This window comes from Grosmannia clavigera, assembly GCF_000143105.1.
Source record: "Grosmannia clavigera kw1407 unplaced genomic scaffold GCSC_113, whole genome shotgun sequence".
In the NCBI taxonomy this organism is placed as follows: domain Eukaryota; kingdom Fungi; phylum Ascomycota; class Sordariomycetes; order Ophiostomatales; family Ophiostomataceae; genus Leptographium; species Leptographium clavigerum.
In genome coordinates, this window is record NW_014040831.1 from 1,413,735 (window position 1) to 1,427,508 (window position 13,774).

Below are 13,774 nucleotides of genomic sequence, written 5' to 3' on the forward strand. Positions count from 1 at the left end.
GCGTTTTGCCTCCTTCCCGACTCTAGCCATCTAGCCCAACCAAGTATCTTTATTATATCAATCCCTCTCCTCTCCTCTCTTCACGACGCGTTCCCCTCCTTTCTTTACTCCTTAACCGACAAGCACTTGTCCTGGCATTTCTCTATCTGCTCTCCATTTTCCCCCAGAGTTGATTCCTTGTCTCTCGTCTCTTCTCCCACAGACAGATTCGCCGACTCTCTAGTAAGTGAGACATTGTGCTACAGAGACACCAAATGCACACGAAATCTCTTTCTTCACTATAACGCGTCGACGTGATTCTGATAGACTTTTCTCCAACCATTTTGACACTGTTCACTCTGCTCATTTCCCCCTTGCCTGTCTCCTTTTTTTCTATCTACCCTTCACCGAAAACCAGCCGAACAACAAGTGCCGTCACTCTCCAGTACAGATGCTTAAATGAGACTCGAGCTTAGCCTGGTTTTGTCCCCATTTGCAGTCTCCCCCTGATAGTTCTAAGACTCCTTCCCTTCCCGCATTTTCTATAAATTTCCTCCCTGTCTTCCATCCACAGTTCTTGTCACCATCCAGATCAGCATCACACACATCTCATACATCTTGAACATTGTTTGAAGTCAGATCACCATCAAGGTTCCACTCAGCCACGAGTTACATCATAGGACTCATCTAACTTCAGTACAGAATCGAGACTTCACGTTCTTCCACAATCAAAATGCCATTCAACAACCGTGCTCTCCTCGCCATTGTCGGCTCGGCCTCTGTGGCTGTTGCTGCTTTCAGCCCGCCGTCTGGTTTCCCCTCGTGCGGTGTAAGTTGCCCGTTATACCACCTCCCACTGACTCGATAGCAAAGCTGACATAAATTAGACTGTTTGCTTCAACAACATGGTTGCCAAGGCTTCTGAGCTAGGCTGCTCTACCGATGCGTACAGCTGCCTGTGCACCAAGAACGACTTCGTCTATGGTATTCGCGACTGTTCGTACGAGTCTTGCAACGACGACTCCGCTGCTGCCACGGCCGTCGCCTACGAGGTCTCCATCTGCGCCAGTGCTGGTGTGACCATTCCTATTGCGACTGTAAGTGTGAAACAATATGCTATTTTGCCTGGATATAGAAATCACTAACGCAACTCAGAGCGGCGCCGCCAGCGCGGGTACGGCCACTGGCACGACCACCGGCACGGCCACTGGAAGTGCTGCCGGCTCGACTTCCACTGGAACCGAAGGCGGTTCTGGCAGCTCTGGTTCCACAACAGTTGTTGGCGGTGGCTCAGGTGGCTCGGGCGCTTCGACCTCCGGTGCTGGCTCTGCTGGCTCTGCCACTTCTGGCACTGCTGCTTCCGGCAGCACTACGACCGCAGCCTCTGGCTCTGGTGCTTCCGGCTCTTCCACGACTGCCATCGGCGGCGCTGGCTCTGGCGCCTCCGGCTCTGGCGCCTCCGGCTCTGGTGCCTCTGGCAGCGGTGCTTCTGCTACTAGCGGTGCTGGTGCTTCTGGATCTGGTGCCTCTGGCAGCGGTGCTTCTACTACCGGTGGCGCTGGTGCTTCTGGCTCTGGTGCCTCTGGCAGCGGTGCTTCTGCTACTGGCGGTGCTGGTGCTTCTGGCTCTGGTGCTTCTGGCAGCGGTGCCTCTGCTACCAGTGGTGCAGGCGCTTCTGGCTCTGGTGCCTCTGCTACTGGCTCTGGTGCCTCTGCTACTGGCTCTGGTGCTAGTGCTTCTGCTACTGGTGCCGGCGCTGGCTCTGGTGCTTCTGGCTCTGGTAGCGGCGCTTCTGCCACCACTGGTGACAAGACCGACAGCACCACTCTCGCTACCGCCACTAAGAGCAGCTCTGGGACTGGTAGCTCGGCATCCTCGACTGCTTCCACCTCTACGAGCAAGGGCTTCGTAAGTTTACTGTTACTTGAAACGTGCCGATTGAGCTTGGCTAACCATGTAATAGGCTGCTCACATGACTGCTGCTCCTGTCGGCCTCATGGCTGCTGCTGGTGTCGCGGCTCTCCTGCTGTAGACGTCTAACTACTAGCAATACCCTCAAAACCCCACCGATAATTTATTAACGAGCCTAATGGTGCTGCAAAATAATTGATGCCAAAGGAGTTGATTCCTGATCGATAGAAGGTGTTTCCTGTGGTCTGTTGGGATGAGTACGGTGGGCATTCTTCTGGGAAGCTCTTAAACTAATGTGTTCATGTTTTTCTTTTTCTCTTTGCTCGTTTAATACCAGAGTTGCGGGACGAGGCAAAGCTTCGTACAGTAATATAAACCACCACAATACAACCGGCACCTGCCTTACAAACTAACATTCTTACCGAAGTGATTAGAAGAATACAAGTAGCATTATAATGGGTTGTGAAGTGTCGAAGTTGGCTGTACTCGAAAATGCACGCACAAATTCCGATAGCAACAATAAATCGCTCACTCCCAACATTATGGCGAGCAAGCAAGCACTCCACTGTTGTGTCTAGTCATACAAAGTCGGTGTTGTAGAACACGATGCAGGCTTCAAGAATAGGAGGTTGATAGTGACAAGAGCATCATCGGCTCAGAAGACCACATCTCGGGCGTGTATCATGTGGGAGGAGGGCTAAGGCGGAAAGAGCAAGGTAAATGCCGGCTGACCAATAGAGCTGACAACCCATACATTTGATTAGGCTTCATGCTATGACCCTATTGATCGGCGACGCTTTAACGAGCAGAGGTCGTAACAATATGTGAGAAGGGCGTCAGTAACCATATGCATATATAGTTTTCCGATCAACCCATTTCTCATTCAACTCCTCTACTCTCTCAACGAAAGCACTGCAGACTCGCTTTGATATCGTCGCTTGCCATATCGCAAAACCTTGGAGCACGTCTCTCGGTCCTGGCCCAGATGCTGCGAGTGGCCCAAAGGGTCCTCGTGAGATTGAGTGGTACAACCAATATTTTAGGGACTGCTCCATCTCCGAGCAGCCTATCTTCGCCAAACAAATCGTCCGCGTCATTTGTATTGGGGCTGACGCAACGGGCATCCAGCTTGCTTATAAGGCAGAAACGCTTTTAGAGAACGTTACACTTCCGACGTACGACAAAAATGAACATATTAATGGTACGTGGTTGGAATACTGATATCAAAAATGTGCCTACGATATTTCGAGCCACGGCTAGTAAGCTTACCTCATCTTTGTGCCATGTTGGGGTTTCGGCAGCTTGCTGACGTGATATATTGTCATAACAGCCAGTTCACGTGGGCCCGGAATCCTAGCTGGCCTAAGATTTATGCCTTCAGCCCGGAGATTTGGCAGTACCTGAAGGACGTGGCAACCAAATACAAATTGGAGAAACATATCAAGTTTTCATATCGTGTCCATCAGGCTCGGTGGGATGAGAATGATGACGTCTGGAGACTGTCTATCACAACTCCAGACGGCAGCATCATCACAGACCAATGCGATATCCTTGCCAATGGCACGGGCGTCCTCAAGTCAGTTGTTTATTTTGCGGCGAGCTTCATAGAAGTCATGCCTACGGCAGTATGGGACCAGAGTTAGAAATTCAAAAAGAACCATGAAGCATATAGTAAGATAATATGGAGGTTGTCACATCTAAAGCTACGCGCCTTACCGCGGACGGAATCATGGACGGAATCGGCAAAGAGCACAAGGTGGATGTAATAGTTTGCCTTACCGGGTTTGACACGTCCTTTACGTCTTTGTACAAGTGCATTGGTCGCAGCGGACAGAACTCTGGAAAAAAGTTTGGCGAATTCCCCGAGAGCTATCTCTCCGTCATGGTAGACGACTTTCCCCAACCTCTTTCGTATAGGTTTTCTTTTTTCCTTTTCTTATTCTTTTTTTCTTGGGGAAGGGGGCATGGGTCAAGATAGATGCTTGTCGTGCCCGACACCATCATCGAACAGTTTCTGTCGGGCTAAACGGCTCATCAAGTTACTCGTCGCTGCTGTCTGTCCTCGAATGGCACTCGCGCTACGTGTTCCAGATGATTGACAAGCTCTAGCGTAAAAACATCAAATCCTCCTCTCCCAAGCCCGAGTGCATTGATTTTTCGGACAGCACACGCATACGCTCATGAAACGGCTGTCTGGCCGGGATGTCACCTTCACTATTTGAAGGCCCTAAGGGACCCGATATATGAGGACATTGGAATATCCTACAAGAGCAAGAAGCGGTCTGCAAAGTATAAGTGGTCAAGGGTAAAGCATCTTTGGCTCTCGGCAAGGTGCTTCTTCTTCATCTGCATTCTAGTCCAGTCAAATCGTTGGCTTCATTAATAAAATCAAAGAAAACAGCGGCCAGGAGGATTATCCAGCCTATGGTATAGAGTATAATTTGCCGTGTTTCCCGTTCTATTGGCCATTCACCCTTCCTCCTCGTGATTATGTCTCCAAGTTGATGCTCCGCCCGAAGCGCGCATACAGATCGACTTTGAGCCGGGTCATCTCCTCGCGGATAGACCCGAGCGAGTCCTCGAGCTCACCCATGCTCTCCTCCATCTTCGCCGCTGCGATGCCGACCATCTCCTGTGCCTGATTTGCTCTTACCTGGAAGAAGGCGTCGCCGATTTTGTATCTGTAGCAGGGCATAGGTGTGAGAAGGCGAAAGCAAAGGAAGGATAAGCAGAAAGGAGGGTTGGGAAACGTACGGCACTTTGTCGTCCTCATCGATGAGCTCCAGCTCCATTGTGATGTCGTCCAGCTCTTCCTTCTCCTTGTTCTTCGCCTTCAGTTCTTCCTCCAGGTTGAGCTCCCGCTGGTGCAGCCGGCTGAAACGGTTGATCTTCTCCTGGTCTTCACGGCGCACCTCAACTTCGGGCCCGGCGGCCTCCTCCTCCTCCTTGCTCAGCTGAAGCACGACAGTCAGTCAGGAGGTGCAGTTCAGAAGCAGGGGAGGACGGCGCACAAACCATTCGACGCTGCATGTCTGCGACCTCTTTTTGCTGTCCCGTTGGCAACAGCTGCTGTGGCGGGCTTCTTGCTTCCTGCCGCTCTTCGCTGCGGAGCTTCGTAACGGTTGTGCGGCTGTCGTTATTGGCGAGAGGTGGAAAAACACATGTCGAACTCGGCAAGATTGGACGTCCAAATAATACTTAGCGGGGTAGTTGAGTTTGGAGTGGCTCCAGGTATTGACTGCCAGCCAATCACAGTTCTGTTTCTGTCTAAGCTTCTGCAGAATAAGTCCGAATACTTTTCTGATGTCGTTGATGGCTCGCAAGACTTCCCTGAATCCGAGACGACCGTACAGGCCGAGGGTGCCTTCACAAGCTAGGATGAAATCTGGGAGGCCCATATTTCTCGCCTGCTGGAGGCCGCGAGCCAGATGCGGAGCGAGGCAAAAGACAGATAATTTTATCCCATACTAATTGATACGAGCAGTTGCTTTTAACTTTTGCTTTTAATTCATCTTATCACCAAGTATCGGCGCCCAATATATCATCGCGCAAGCACTTCTTTCCGTCTACAGTTTTGCGCAGCCGCTGGCACAATCGGTCTTGTCTCCGCTGACGAGAACGGACTGGTTGGTGGCCTGGCTTGACGGTGGGACGTCGAGGGCCGGGTTCTTGGTGAAGAAGTTGACCGGCCGCAAGACAACGCTGACCTTCTCGACGGGCCTGGGAGCATTAGCAGTGGGAAAACCGAAAAATGAGCTGGGAACTGCGCAGGAGCACTCACATGACGGGAAAGTCTTCGATGCGAGGGAAGTGGTTGAGGCCAAACTGGACCCAGACAACGACATCCTCGTCGATGATGGTGGCATGGTTCTTCTCGATCCAGCTCTTGATTCCATTGTGTCCGCGGCCTGGGAGAGTTAGACAGGCTGCCTGAAAAGATCAGATCATACAGACAGGTAGATACGTACTCTGGTTGGTGAACTTGCCGCCCGAGTACAACTCGTCAGGACGGTACTTTGTGAGGTAGAGGTGGTGGTCGGCAAATTCGGCGCGCTTGGCGTTGTAGCTCTCCGGGTGGGACATCAGCGTCGGAACAGGCGGAAACTCGAGCTTGTAGGAGATGGGCAGGCCGTTGACGGGGTTGGCAATGTGGGGATTCTTGACGACAAAGGCGCGCGACTTGGTCCAGTCGAGATCGTGGCCACCCTCCTGGGCGATCTCGGTCTTGACAGCACGGTAACCGTTGCCATAGGGGTTAAAGGCGTCCATGGGCATCTGCTGGGCCTCCTGCTGGACGACGGTGTTGCCGTCAGTGTAGCTGCCGATGGCCGGGTCGATGCGAAGCGAGAGGATATGCTGGTGGAAGGAGGCGAGCACGCCGGGGTGGACGACGGTGCCAAAGTCGACGTTGAGGCCCTCGTCAATGGCGGTTGTCGACAGCATGCCGGTAGCCCGAACCTGGTACTCGATCTCGCCGGCCTGGTTGAAGATGAACGCGAGGATGTATCTGTTCGTGTTAGGGTGGGTGAGTTCTGATCTGGGGGAGAGGAAAAGCCGTTCTCACTCGTAGTTGGACACTGTCAGGATTGTCTGGACGACAAGCTCTCTGTTGCGAACGACAAAGGCGTCTGAAGAGTTAGCGACTCTGCATGCCTGCCAGGTACTCGAAACTCTGTACTCACTGTTGGTGCGGTAGTTTGTGTGCTTCCAGCCGATGCCATTGTCCTGCTCATGGATGCACACGGCGTTGGGCATGACGACGGGCTGGCCGTCGCGGTCGCAGACGAGCCCGTCGAGGTAGGCGATGCTGCCGAGACAGTCGCAGCCGAGACGCAGGTTGTTAGCCACCATGCCGGCACCGACGTCGCCGAGATCAAAAGCCATCTTGCGGTGGTAGGGCGAGCGCGGGTCGCCGTAGGGCACGCACATCTCGCTGAGGCTGATGCGGTAGAAGAGCGGGCGACCGTCGTAGCGAACGTCACGCAGCACCACGCCTTCGCGATAGTTGAAGCCCACGCGCATCTCCCACTTCTGCCAGCGAACGATCCGGTCGGCCGAGACGTCGAAGCTAGGTCCACACGGCTGCACCACCTGCAGCGGTTTCAGATCGGTGCGCAGCTGCGGCTGTGCGGCCGGCACGTAGTCGCTGCCCGGCTTCACCTTGTATGGCGCCGTCTCGGCCGCGATCGTGTGGTCGGCCCCCGTAGCGATGCGCTGGATGCGCACCAGCCGCATCGCTGTCGGGTCGAAGATGGCCGAAAACGCCAGCGGCCGCGCGTAGTGGTTGCTGTCCGGCACCGTCTTGTCGCGCAGGAACATGTACACCTGGAACAGCCGGGTCATGTCGTCCTCACCGCCGTCCGACCCGAAGCCCCACGGCTCCGGAACGACCTCGAGATTCTCCGGCAGCTGCAGCCGCGCAATCTCCGCCTGCACCTCCGCACACGCCATCGTCGCCTTCTCCACCTCCAGCACCTCGGCAAAGTCCACGTTGCCGTGCTCACCCGCGCCCGTCTGCTTCGTCACCGCCACCTCGCCGGCTTCGAGGTGGACCAGCGCCGTGAAGAAGTCCGTCTGTCGCCTGTCGTTAGCGGCCACGCTTCCTCGGTATGCTGCATCCCACTGCCAACTGCCCACTCACCGTCTTCCGAATGTAGTAGGCCGCAAAGGCAATCCGCTTCGGCGGCAGCACAGAGCGGCCCGCATGCTCGGCCTCGAGATACTGCAGCGTCAACGCCTTGTCGGGCTCCTCGAGCGTGATTGCCTTGAAGGCCAGCTGCGCCCCCGGGTGCTGTGCCCGAATCAGGTTCGCCGCTTGGACCACCTCCTCGGCCGTCAGGTCGGCAAGTGGGTGTACGGCCATGGTGCAGGATCGATCACGGACAGAGACTGGGCAGATGGACGGTCCAGGACGAAATCCTTGCTTCTGCTTCCCGGAGAGACAAACGACGCCTGGGCATCAGCCGTCATATATCGCACAGCCAGCTGCTGATAGACGGGCAGTGTGCGTTAGCGCTTGTTTTCGCGAGATAAGCTGCACAATGTCCGTGATAGGCAACTTTCGAGCTTTAGTGTGCCGTTGACAAATTGTCGTTTGTTCGATGCAGACATCCGAACGGCCGCACGTGTCCATCCGTAAGTCCGGTCCGAGCCTGGCAGGTACAAACACATATTGCTTGCTTACTCATCACCTTCCTCTTTGGGAGATGAAACTTGTCACAAAGTACTGGTGTTGAGAAAAACGCTTATGCAAATGGTTCTGAAGCCAGCGGGCCGAGCATCCAAAATCCCAGTTCTGGACTACGTCACCGACGATGGCAGGTAGACGATCGACTAGGTTTTCCAAGGCCGCCGAGCGTTGAGCAAATGCAGCAAATACGTTTCCACGCGACCAGCTCCGTTACGGGCGCGTCGAGTGTGTGTCTCAATTTACTTCTCTCTACTCCGTACCACTCCAACTTCTCAGCTTATTCATCAAATCGAACTGGTGGCCATGATTCTACTCGGGCTTTTCATGTTCTGTGTAGTCCTAAACAACCAATCAGATATAAGTTAATTTATGGGTCTACGTCTTACTCCGATCGACCCTGAACCATGCCACATGATCTGCGTGTAGCCGTTGTTTCTGAGCTGCAGCATCTGAGAGAGATGCATATAGGAATGGTGGGGGATGACTTATGTTTGTTAGGGGGATAAGCAACAAAAGATAAAGAACATGGGGAAAACAAGACAAGACAAGACAGGAAACAAAAAGAAGAAATTCAAGATATGAGTTGCGAAGCAACAGAGATAAGCCAGGGAAGAACCGGATTTCTCATGCGATCCAGAGACACTGTGTCTACAGGGAGGCACAAAGCAGTCTCCGGCATATGCCGATCGACTGCGACCCGTTCCGCGAAGTGACTGGAGATCGAACAGCAGACACAACAGAGGTTCAGGCTCTTCTGTGCGTCCGAAAAACGAGAGGCCAGGAGGCGAGAGAAGGACAAGGGATATGTAGATCAGAAAAGGGGGACGCAAGATATGAAGAGGCATTGCAGAGAAAAAACAGGGCGGCAGCACTGAAGGGAGACGCTCAGTCATCGTATTGGCGATCAGGCCAATGTGGAGTGAGATAAAAAACACGAAACACAGTCACAAACGGTTACAACATATCGATCCAACGTGAAGTTGTTGTTGTGCTATTAGACTTTGGCCTAAAAAGGGACGAAGGAGCTCCCGATGCGCCAGATAACCAGCCCCACAAACCCCTTGTTTCTTTCTCGTCCGTACGGAGCATTAATTGTTCGTTTCTTTTTTCCCTCCCTTCTGATCTACATACCAGTGTTACAACTCCGTGATCGGGCAATATTCACAGGACCGTTACTCGATCTCGCCTCACACTGCGCTAGCACGTCTCCATCTGGGATTCATCTGACCAGCTGGGGAATGAAACTGCGGCCTATATCATGAGCCTCTTTGCGTCATCGGAAATTTGCCATACCGACTAGACCGAGCGACAAGTCGTCAGCCTTCGCCGGCTACTGCCAGCAACCCACAGCCCACAGCAGTCGCCATATTGGCCCTTTGGCATCCTGGAAATGCCCCCTTGTCTGACATTGGCAGAGACACATTTCTTCAAGAGACATAACCAGCCATCATATCCCTGATGGCCGCTAAGTTGGAGCCGTAATCTCGTCCGCTTCGACGAAAAGGAATAAGCCGAACACGAGCCGGTCATCACAACCCGCAAACTTGAACCTCTTAGCCCCGCCTACTGAATGCCAGATTAGGACATTCCGCTCGCTGCCTTGGATAGAGTACTTATCCCGCCTTTGCAGACGGGCAGCACTTGCTATCTTATTTAATGATAAACGCGCCGCCGTGCTGTCCAGTTCTCCACTACCCTCTCGGTCTTCCTCCAAAACGCACCCGATCGCAGAGAGAAAGCTCTAGAAAATTAGACATCATGACGCCCAAAAGCTTCGCCGTTCCGACCTATGTCAAGATGTGCATCCTCACATCACTGATAGGTTTCTTGTTTGGGTACGTTTTCTTCTGGACTGCCGACGTCCTCTTATCCACACTCACACCTTCGCAGATACGACACGGGAAGCATCGGCCCCGTCACGACCATGGCAGAATTCAAGGCCGTTATGGGGGACTTTTCCGACACCATTCGCGGCGTCGTGGTTTCGTCGTCCCTCATCACCGGTGCCGCGTCCGCGTCCATTGCCGGCATCCTCGCCGACAGGTACGGCCGCATCCGCATCTCGGCTCTGGGGGCCTGCATCGACGGTGTCGGTGTCGCCATTGAGTGTGCCAGCCCTGTGCTTGGCGTCTTCATCCTCGGCCGCCTGATCAAAGGCATCGGTGCCGGCCTCTATCTCAGCACCATCTACGTGCAGGTCTCCGAGATGTCGCCGGCACGCTACCGTGGCGTGTTGACCTCTATCCCGCAATTCATCATCGTCATCGGCCTCATCGCCGGCTACTTTGTCTGCTACGGCACCTCCAACATCAAGGACTCGTCTCTGGCCTGGCGCCTGCCTCTGGCCATCGCTTCCTTCGCCGCTTTTGTCCTCGCCGTCGCCGTCTGCTTCGTCCCCCCTTCGCCGCGCTGGTTTCTCACCAAGGGCGAGCTCGAAAAAGCCCGCGTCGTGGTTCAACGGCTCGGCTTCGGCCAGGCCGAGCAGGACGAGCTGCTCGCCCAACAACAGGATGAGATGCCGGCCGATGCGGTCGAGCCGTCACTGGCCACTAGCATCGTCCACATGTTCCGTGACTTCCGTGAGGCCTTCCGGCAACCCTACCGCTCCCGCACCATATTCGGCTGCCTCATCATGGCCATGCAGCAGTTCAGCGGCATCGACGGCGTCCTATACTATGCCCCGTTACTCTTCCAAAACGCCGGCCTCAAGTCGACCGAGGCGTCCTTCCTCGCTTCGGGCGTGTCTGGCCTCGTCATCTTCGCCATCACTATCCCTGCTACCCTGCTGGCTGACCACTGGGGCCGCCGGACAGCCTCCATCCTTGGCGGCGTGCTCGTCTCTGTCCTGATGCTGCTCATGGGCTCCCTCTACGCCGCCGACCAGGTGCACGGCGCCGGCCGCTGGGTAGTCATCGTCTGCATATACCTGTTCGCCATCTCCTTCAACGGCACCTGGGGTATCGTCTTCCGTATCTACCTAGTCGAGAGCCTGCCGAGAAAGACCCGCTCGAGTGCGTCTTCTTTGGCGCAGAGCGCAAACTGGGTAAGAGTTTTGGTCCCTTTGCCTTTCCCCCCCTCCTGTTCAGTAGTTGAATATACTGACCATCCCACAGGTGGCCAACTACATCGTTGCACTTGTCACGCCCGTTCTTCTCTCAGCGTCGACAAGCGGGGCATATTTCTTTTTCGGGGGTATGACGGTGATCTGCACGGTCATTGTAACCCTATACATGGTCGAAACAAGGGGAGCTACCTTGGAAGCTATCGAGCAGGCATACACGGATAGGATGGCGAGCAAAGCCTTGAAGCGCAAGGCTGAAAAGACCACGATTGAGACGAACAGTGCTGAGGCCAGCAGCTTTGAATTGGGGAGGACGGAAAAGAAAGAGTTCACAACCGTTTCTGAGACGTTTGTTGAGAGCGAATAGGAGGCTGGAAGCTGAACGGTTGCTATGACAGAAGACGGGATGAAAAGGACAATTTGGGCAGAAAAGACATGTGGATGGATTGGACTGTGAAAAGTAGTTTGTTTGAAATGGGCACGGCTGGATGAAAACAATATGGGAAATGGCATGGGAAACTTTTGAGGTGCGCTTACTTGGATGAACGCAGAGAATGAAGGTGCGTTTATGTGAAGAAACGCGTCATGATTCTATGCGCACTAACTGAACGACTGGGATTAGTACAAAACATACCCGGAGAGTATTAAAAGACCTTATATTCCATATCACGAAATAAATATGATCCTGACCTTGCTACTCCGTATGATGTATCTTACCTTGTTATGGAATCGACATTGTGGATGCTTGTATCGCACTAGACAGTAGTATATAGACAGGGACACCTAATATCTTTCACGTACGGCCATAGATACTGGAAAGCACGGGATCCCGTCCGCTCTCCCCTAGTTAAACCAGTAATCGGCGGATTAGTAGTTGGGTCGGTGACGACCAGCGAATACCCGCTGCTGTACGTTTTTGCTTCCTTTTTGCCCGACCGAGGGCTATTTTTAATCTGCTTACTTATCTTATTTTTGTTCATACGGAGTACATACTCCCAATTTTGTATCTGACTTTGGCATTTGAAAACTTGTTTACTTCAATTGGCAAGTAAGGAGTGCGAAGTACGCGTACGGAGTACCGATTTATACAACTACCCACCGAAACCAGTAAGCATGGTCACGTGCATCAAAATGTTACATAAGCAATTATCTGCAAGTATCGCGTCTCGCGTCATAGAGCTGCGGAAACCGGCATCGCAACAATCAGCACAGCTCCCAAAGTCGCCATGGCGCCCGGACAGAAATTGTATCCGCGTGCGACGGTCAAAAAGATTGTGAAAGCCCATGCTAACACGAATCTGAGTCGAAATGCGGATGTGCTTGTGAGTACTTTGCACAATGTTCTTTTTAGTACCCAGCTGACTTTGCAGATATTCTTGGACTATTTACTCTTCATGCAGACGTATGCCTTACCATCTTTGTGCAGCCCCCCCTTGTTTGAATCGCTTTTTAAAACCCGTAACAGACTTGTCAAAGAGGCAGCCATCGAGGCCAAGCGTGGTGGCGAGCGCGGTATCACAGCACGCAGCGTCAAGAAAGTGACCGCGGTCAGTATTCATCTCCTCTGTATTGCACTGGCTCTGGGGCTCCTGGGATATCGGACTAATGTGGAGATGAGACTAGGACACCATTCTGAAGTTCAAAGGATAGCCAGCCTGCGTCTGCGCTGCAAACGAAAGCTGCTCCAAGTACCTGATCGACCGTCCGATTGGCGACCGACATACGACTTGAATGGCAACAATCGTCCATAAAACACGGCCAGAAGACGGCAACAACCGATGCTCAGGTGGCAGGCGGCTGAATAGGCGTCTGCAGACAACGCTCTGATATTTGTATGGGGAGGCTATTGGCCGTTTTGCGACGTTTCGCTTGGCTAATTGAGAAGAGGCCACCATATCATCACGGTGGACTCTTCCGAATCAATATGAGCCAGTGCCGAAGCACGCCTGTTTGAGGCTGAGACGAGCACAATTTCCCATGAGGCGTCCGGCTTCGCTCACCCGTTGCTACATAGTAGGAGAAGTCACTGGTTTGCACGATCCACAGGACGTGGTGGTCTGTGCTGCCTAGGGTACGGAGTAGGCTTCGTCAAGATGTGTGTGGCCAACTCACGTGCCCCGCACAAACAGCATTGCAAGATATCCTAGTAATATAAGACCACGATAGAATATAACTCAGAGATCGGCCGATACAATGGTCCTCTTACGAACAAAGGCAGCAGAGCCCGATGAAAGCAGGCGGAGCATCCGTGAAGCTGTGGGCACTTTTTGGCCGTCGTGAAAAGAGAGAAATTAGGCTAGATGTGTTGCCACAGAGGTTGCGTCCACCTAGTCATAGCGCGTGCCGATGAAGCTCCGTAGGCGTCTTTTGCAGCTCGGTGTCTCTGTTACAGGGGCAGAGCCTAGCAAACCGTGTATACGGTGTCCTGATTGGCCAGCCAGCTAGGCAAGTCGCGTGGGGTAGAAGGCAACCGAAACCAGAAGCAAACGACTTTGTTCGACCTGAATTGGCATCGAAACCAAAAAAAAAATCACAGTTCCGTCAAAACCCAACACAACACAAGCAGCCCAACACAAGCAGCAATAAAACCTACGCCGTGCACCAGCATAGCTATAACCAATACTCGTTCACCT

General features: G+C 53.3%; 5 protein-coding genes across 5 annotated transcripts; 4 read left to right on the plus strand and 1 right to left on the minus strand.

Annotated features, from left to right (window-relative positions):
• Window positions 1-712: 712 nt before the first annotated feature.
• CMQ_3368 (cfem domain containing protein) lies at window positions 713-2,011 on the plus strand (the record flags this gene model as incomplete). Its single annotated transcript, XM_014319306.1, has 4 exons — window positions 713-808; window positions 867-1,076; window positions 1,135-1,887; window positions 1,943-2,011. 4 exons carry the CDS (start codon window positions 713-715, stop codon window positions 2,009-2,011), a joined length of 1,128 nt encoding a protein of 375 aa, XP_014174781.1.
• A 1,065-nt stretch (window positions 2,012-3,076) lies between these two features.
• Window positions 3,077-3,533, plus strand: CMQ_3583 (putative monooxygenase; the record flags this gene model as incomplete). The annotated part of the gene is made up of 2 exons (XM_014319521.1): window positions 3,077-3,091; window positions 3,225-3,533. 2 exons carry the CDS (start codon window positions 3,077-3,079, stop codon window positions 3,531-3,533), a joined length of 324 nt encoding a protein of 107 aa, XP_014174996.1.
• An 845-nt stretch (window positions 3,534-4,378) lies between these two features.
• On the minus strand, window positions 4,379-7,753 carry CMQ_3291 (copper amine oxidase; the record flags this gene model as incomplete). Its single annotated transcript, XM_014319229.1, has 9 exons — window positions 4,379-4,571; window positions 4,645-4,844; window positions 4,906-5,020; window positions 5,461-5,610; window positions 5,672-5,798; window positions 5,859-6,397; window positions 6,455-6,518; window positions 6,573-7,464; window positions 7,532-7,753. 9 exons carry the CDS (start codon window positions 7,751-7,753, stop codon window positions 4,379-4,381), a joined length of 2,502 nt encoding a protein of 833 aa, XP_014174704.1.
• Window positions 7,754-9,838: 2,085 nt separating this feature from the next.
• On the plus strand, window positions 9,839-11,508 carry CMQ_3869 (major facilitator superfamily transporter sugar; the record flags this gene model as incomplete). Its single annotated transcript, XM_014319807.1, has 3 exons — window positions 9,839-9,915; window positions 9,971-11,123; window positions 11,194-11,508. The coding sequence occupies 3 exons, from the start codon at window positions 9,839-9,841 to the stop codon at window positions 11,506-11,508; spliced, it is 1,545 nt and encodes a 514-aa protein (XP_014175282.1).
• An 859-nt stretch (window positions 11,509-12,367) lies between these two features.
• CMQ_3995 (uncharacterized protein) lies at window positions 12,368-12,892 on the plus strand (the record flags this gene model as incomplete). Its single annotated transcript, XM_014319933.1, has 2 exons — window positions 12,368-12,387; window positions 12,607-12,892. The coding sequence occupies 2 exons, from the start codon at window positions 12,368-12,370 to the stop codon at window positions 12,890-12,892; spliced, it is 306 nt and encodes a 101-aa protein (XP_014175408.1).
• Between the last annotated feature and the right edge of the window lie 882 nt (window positions 12,893-13,774).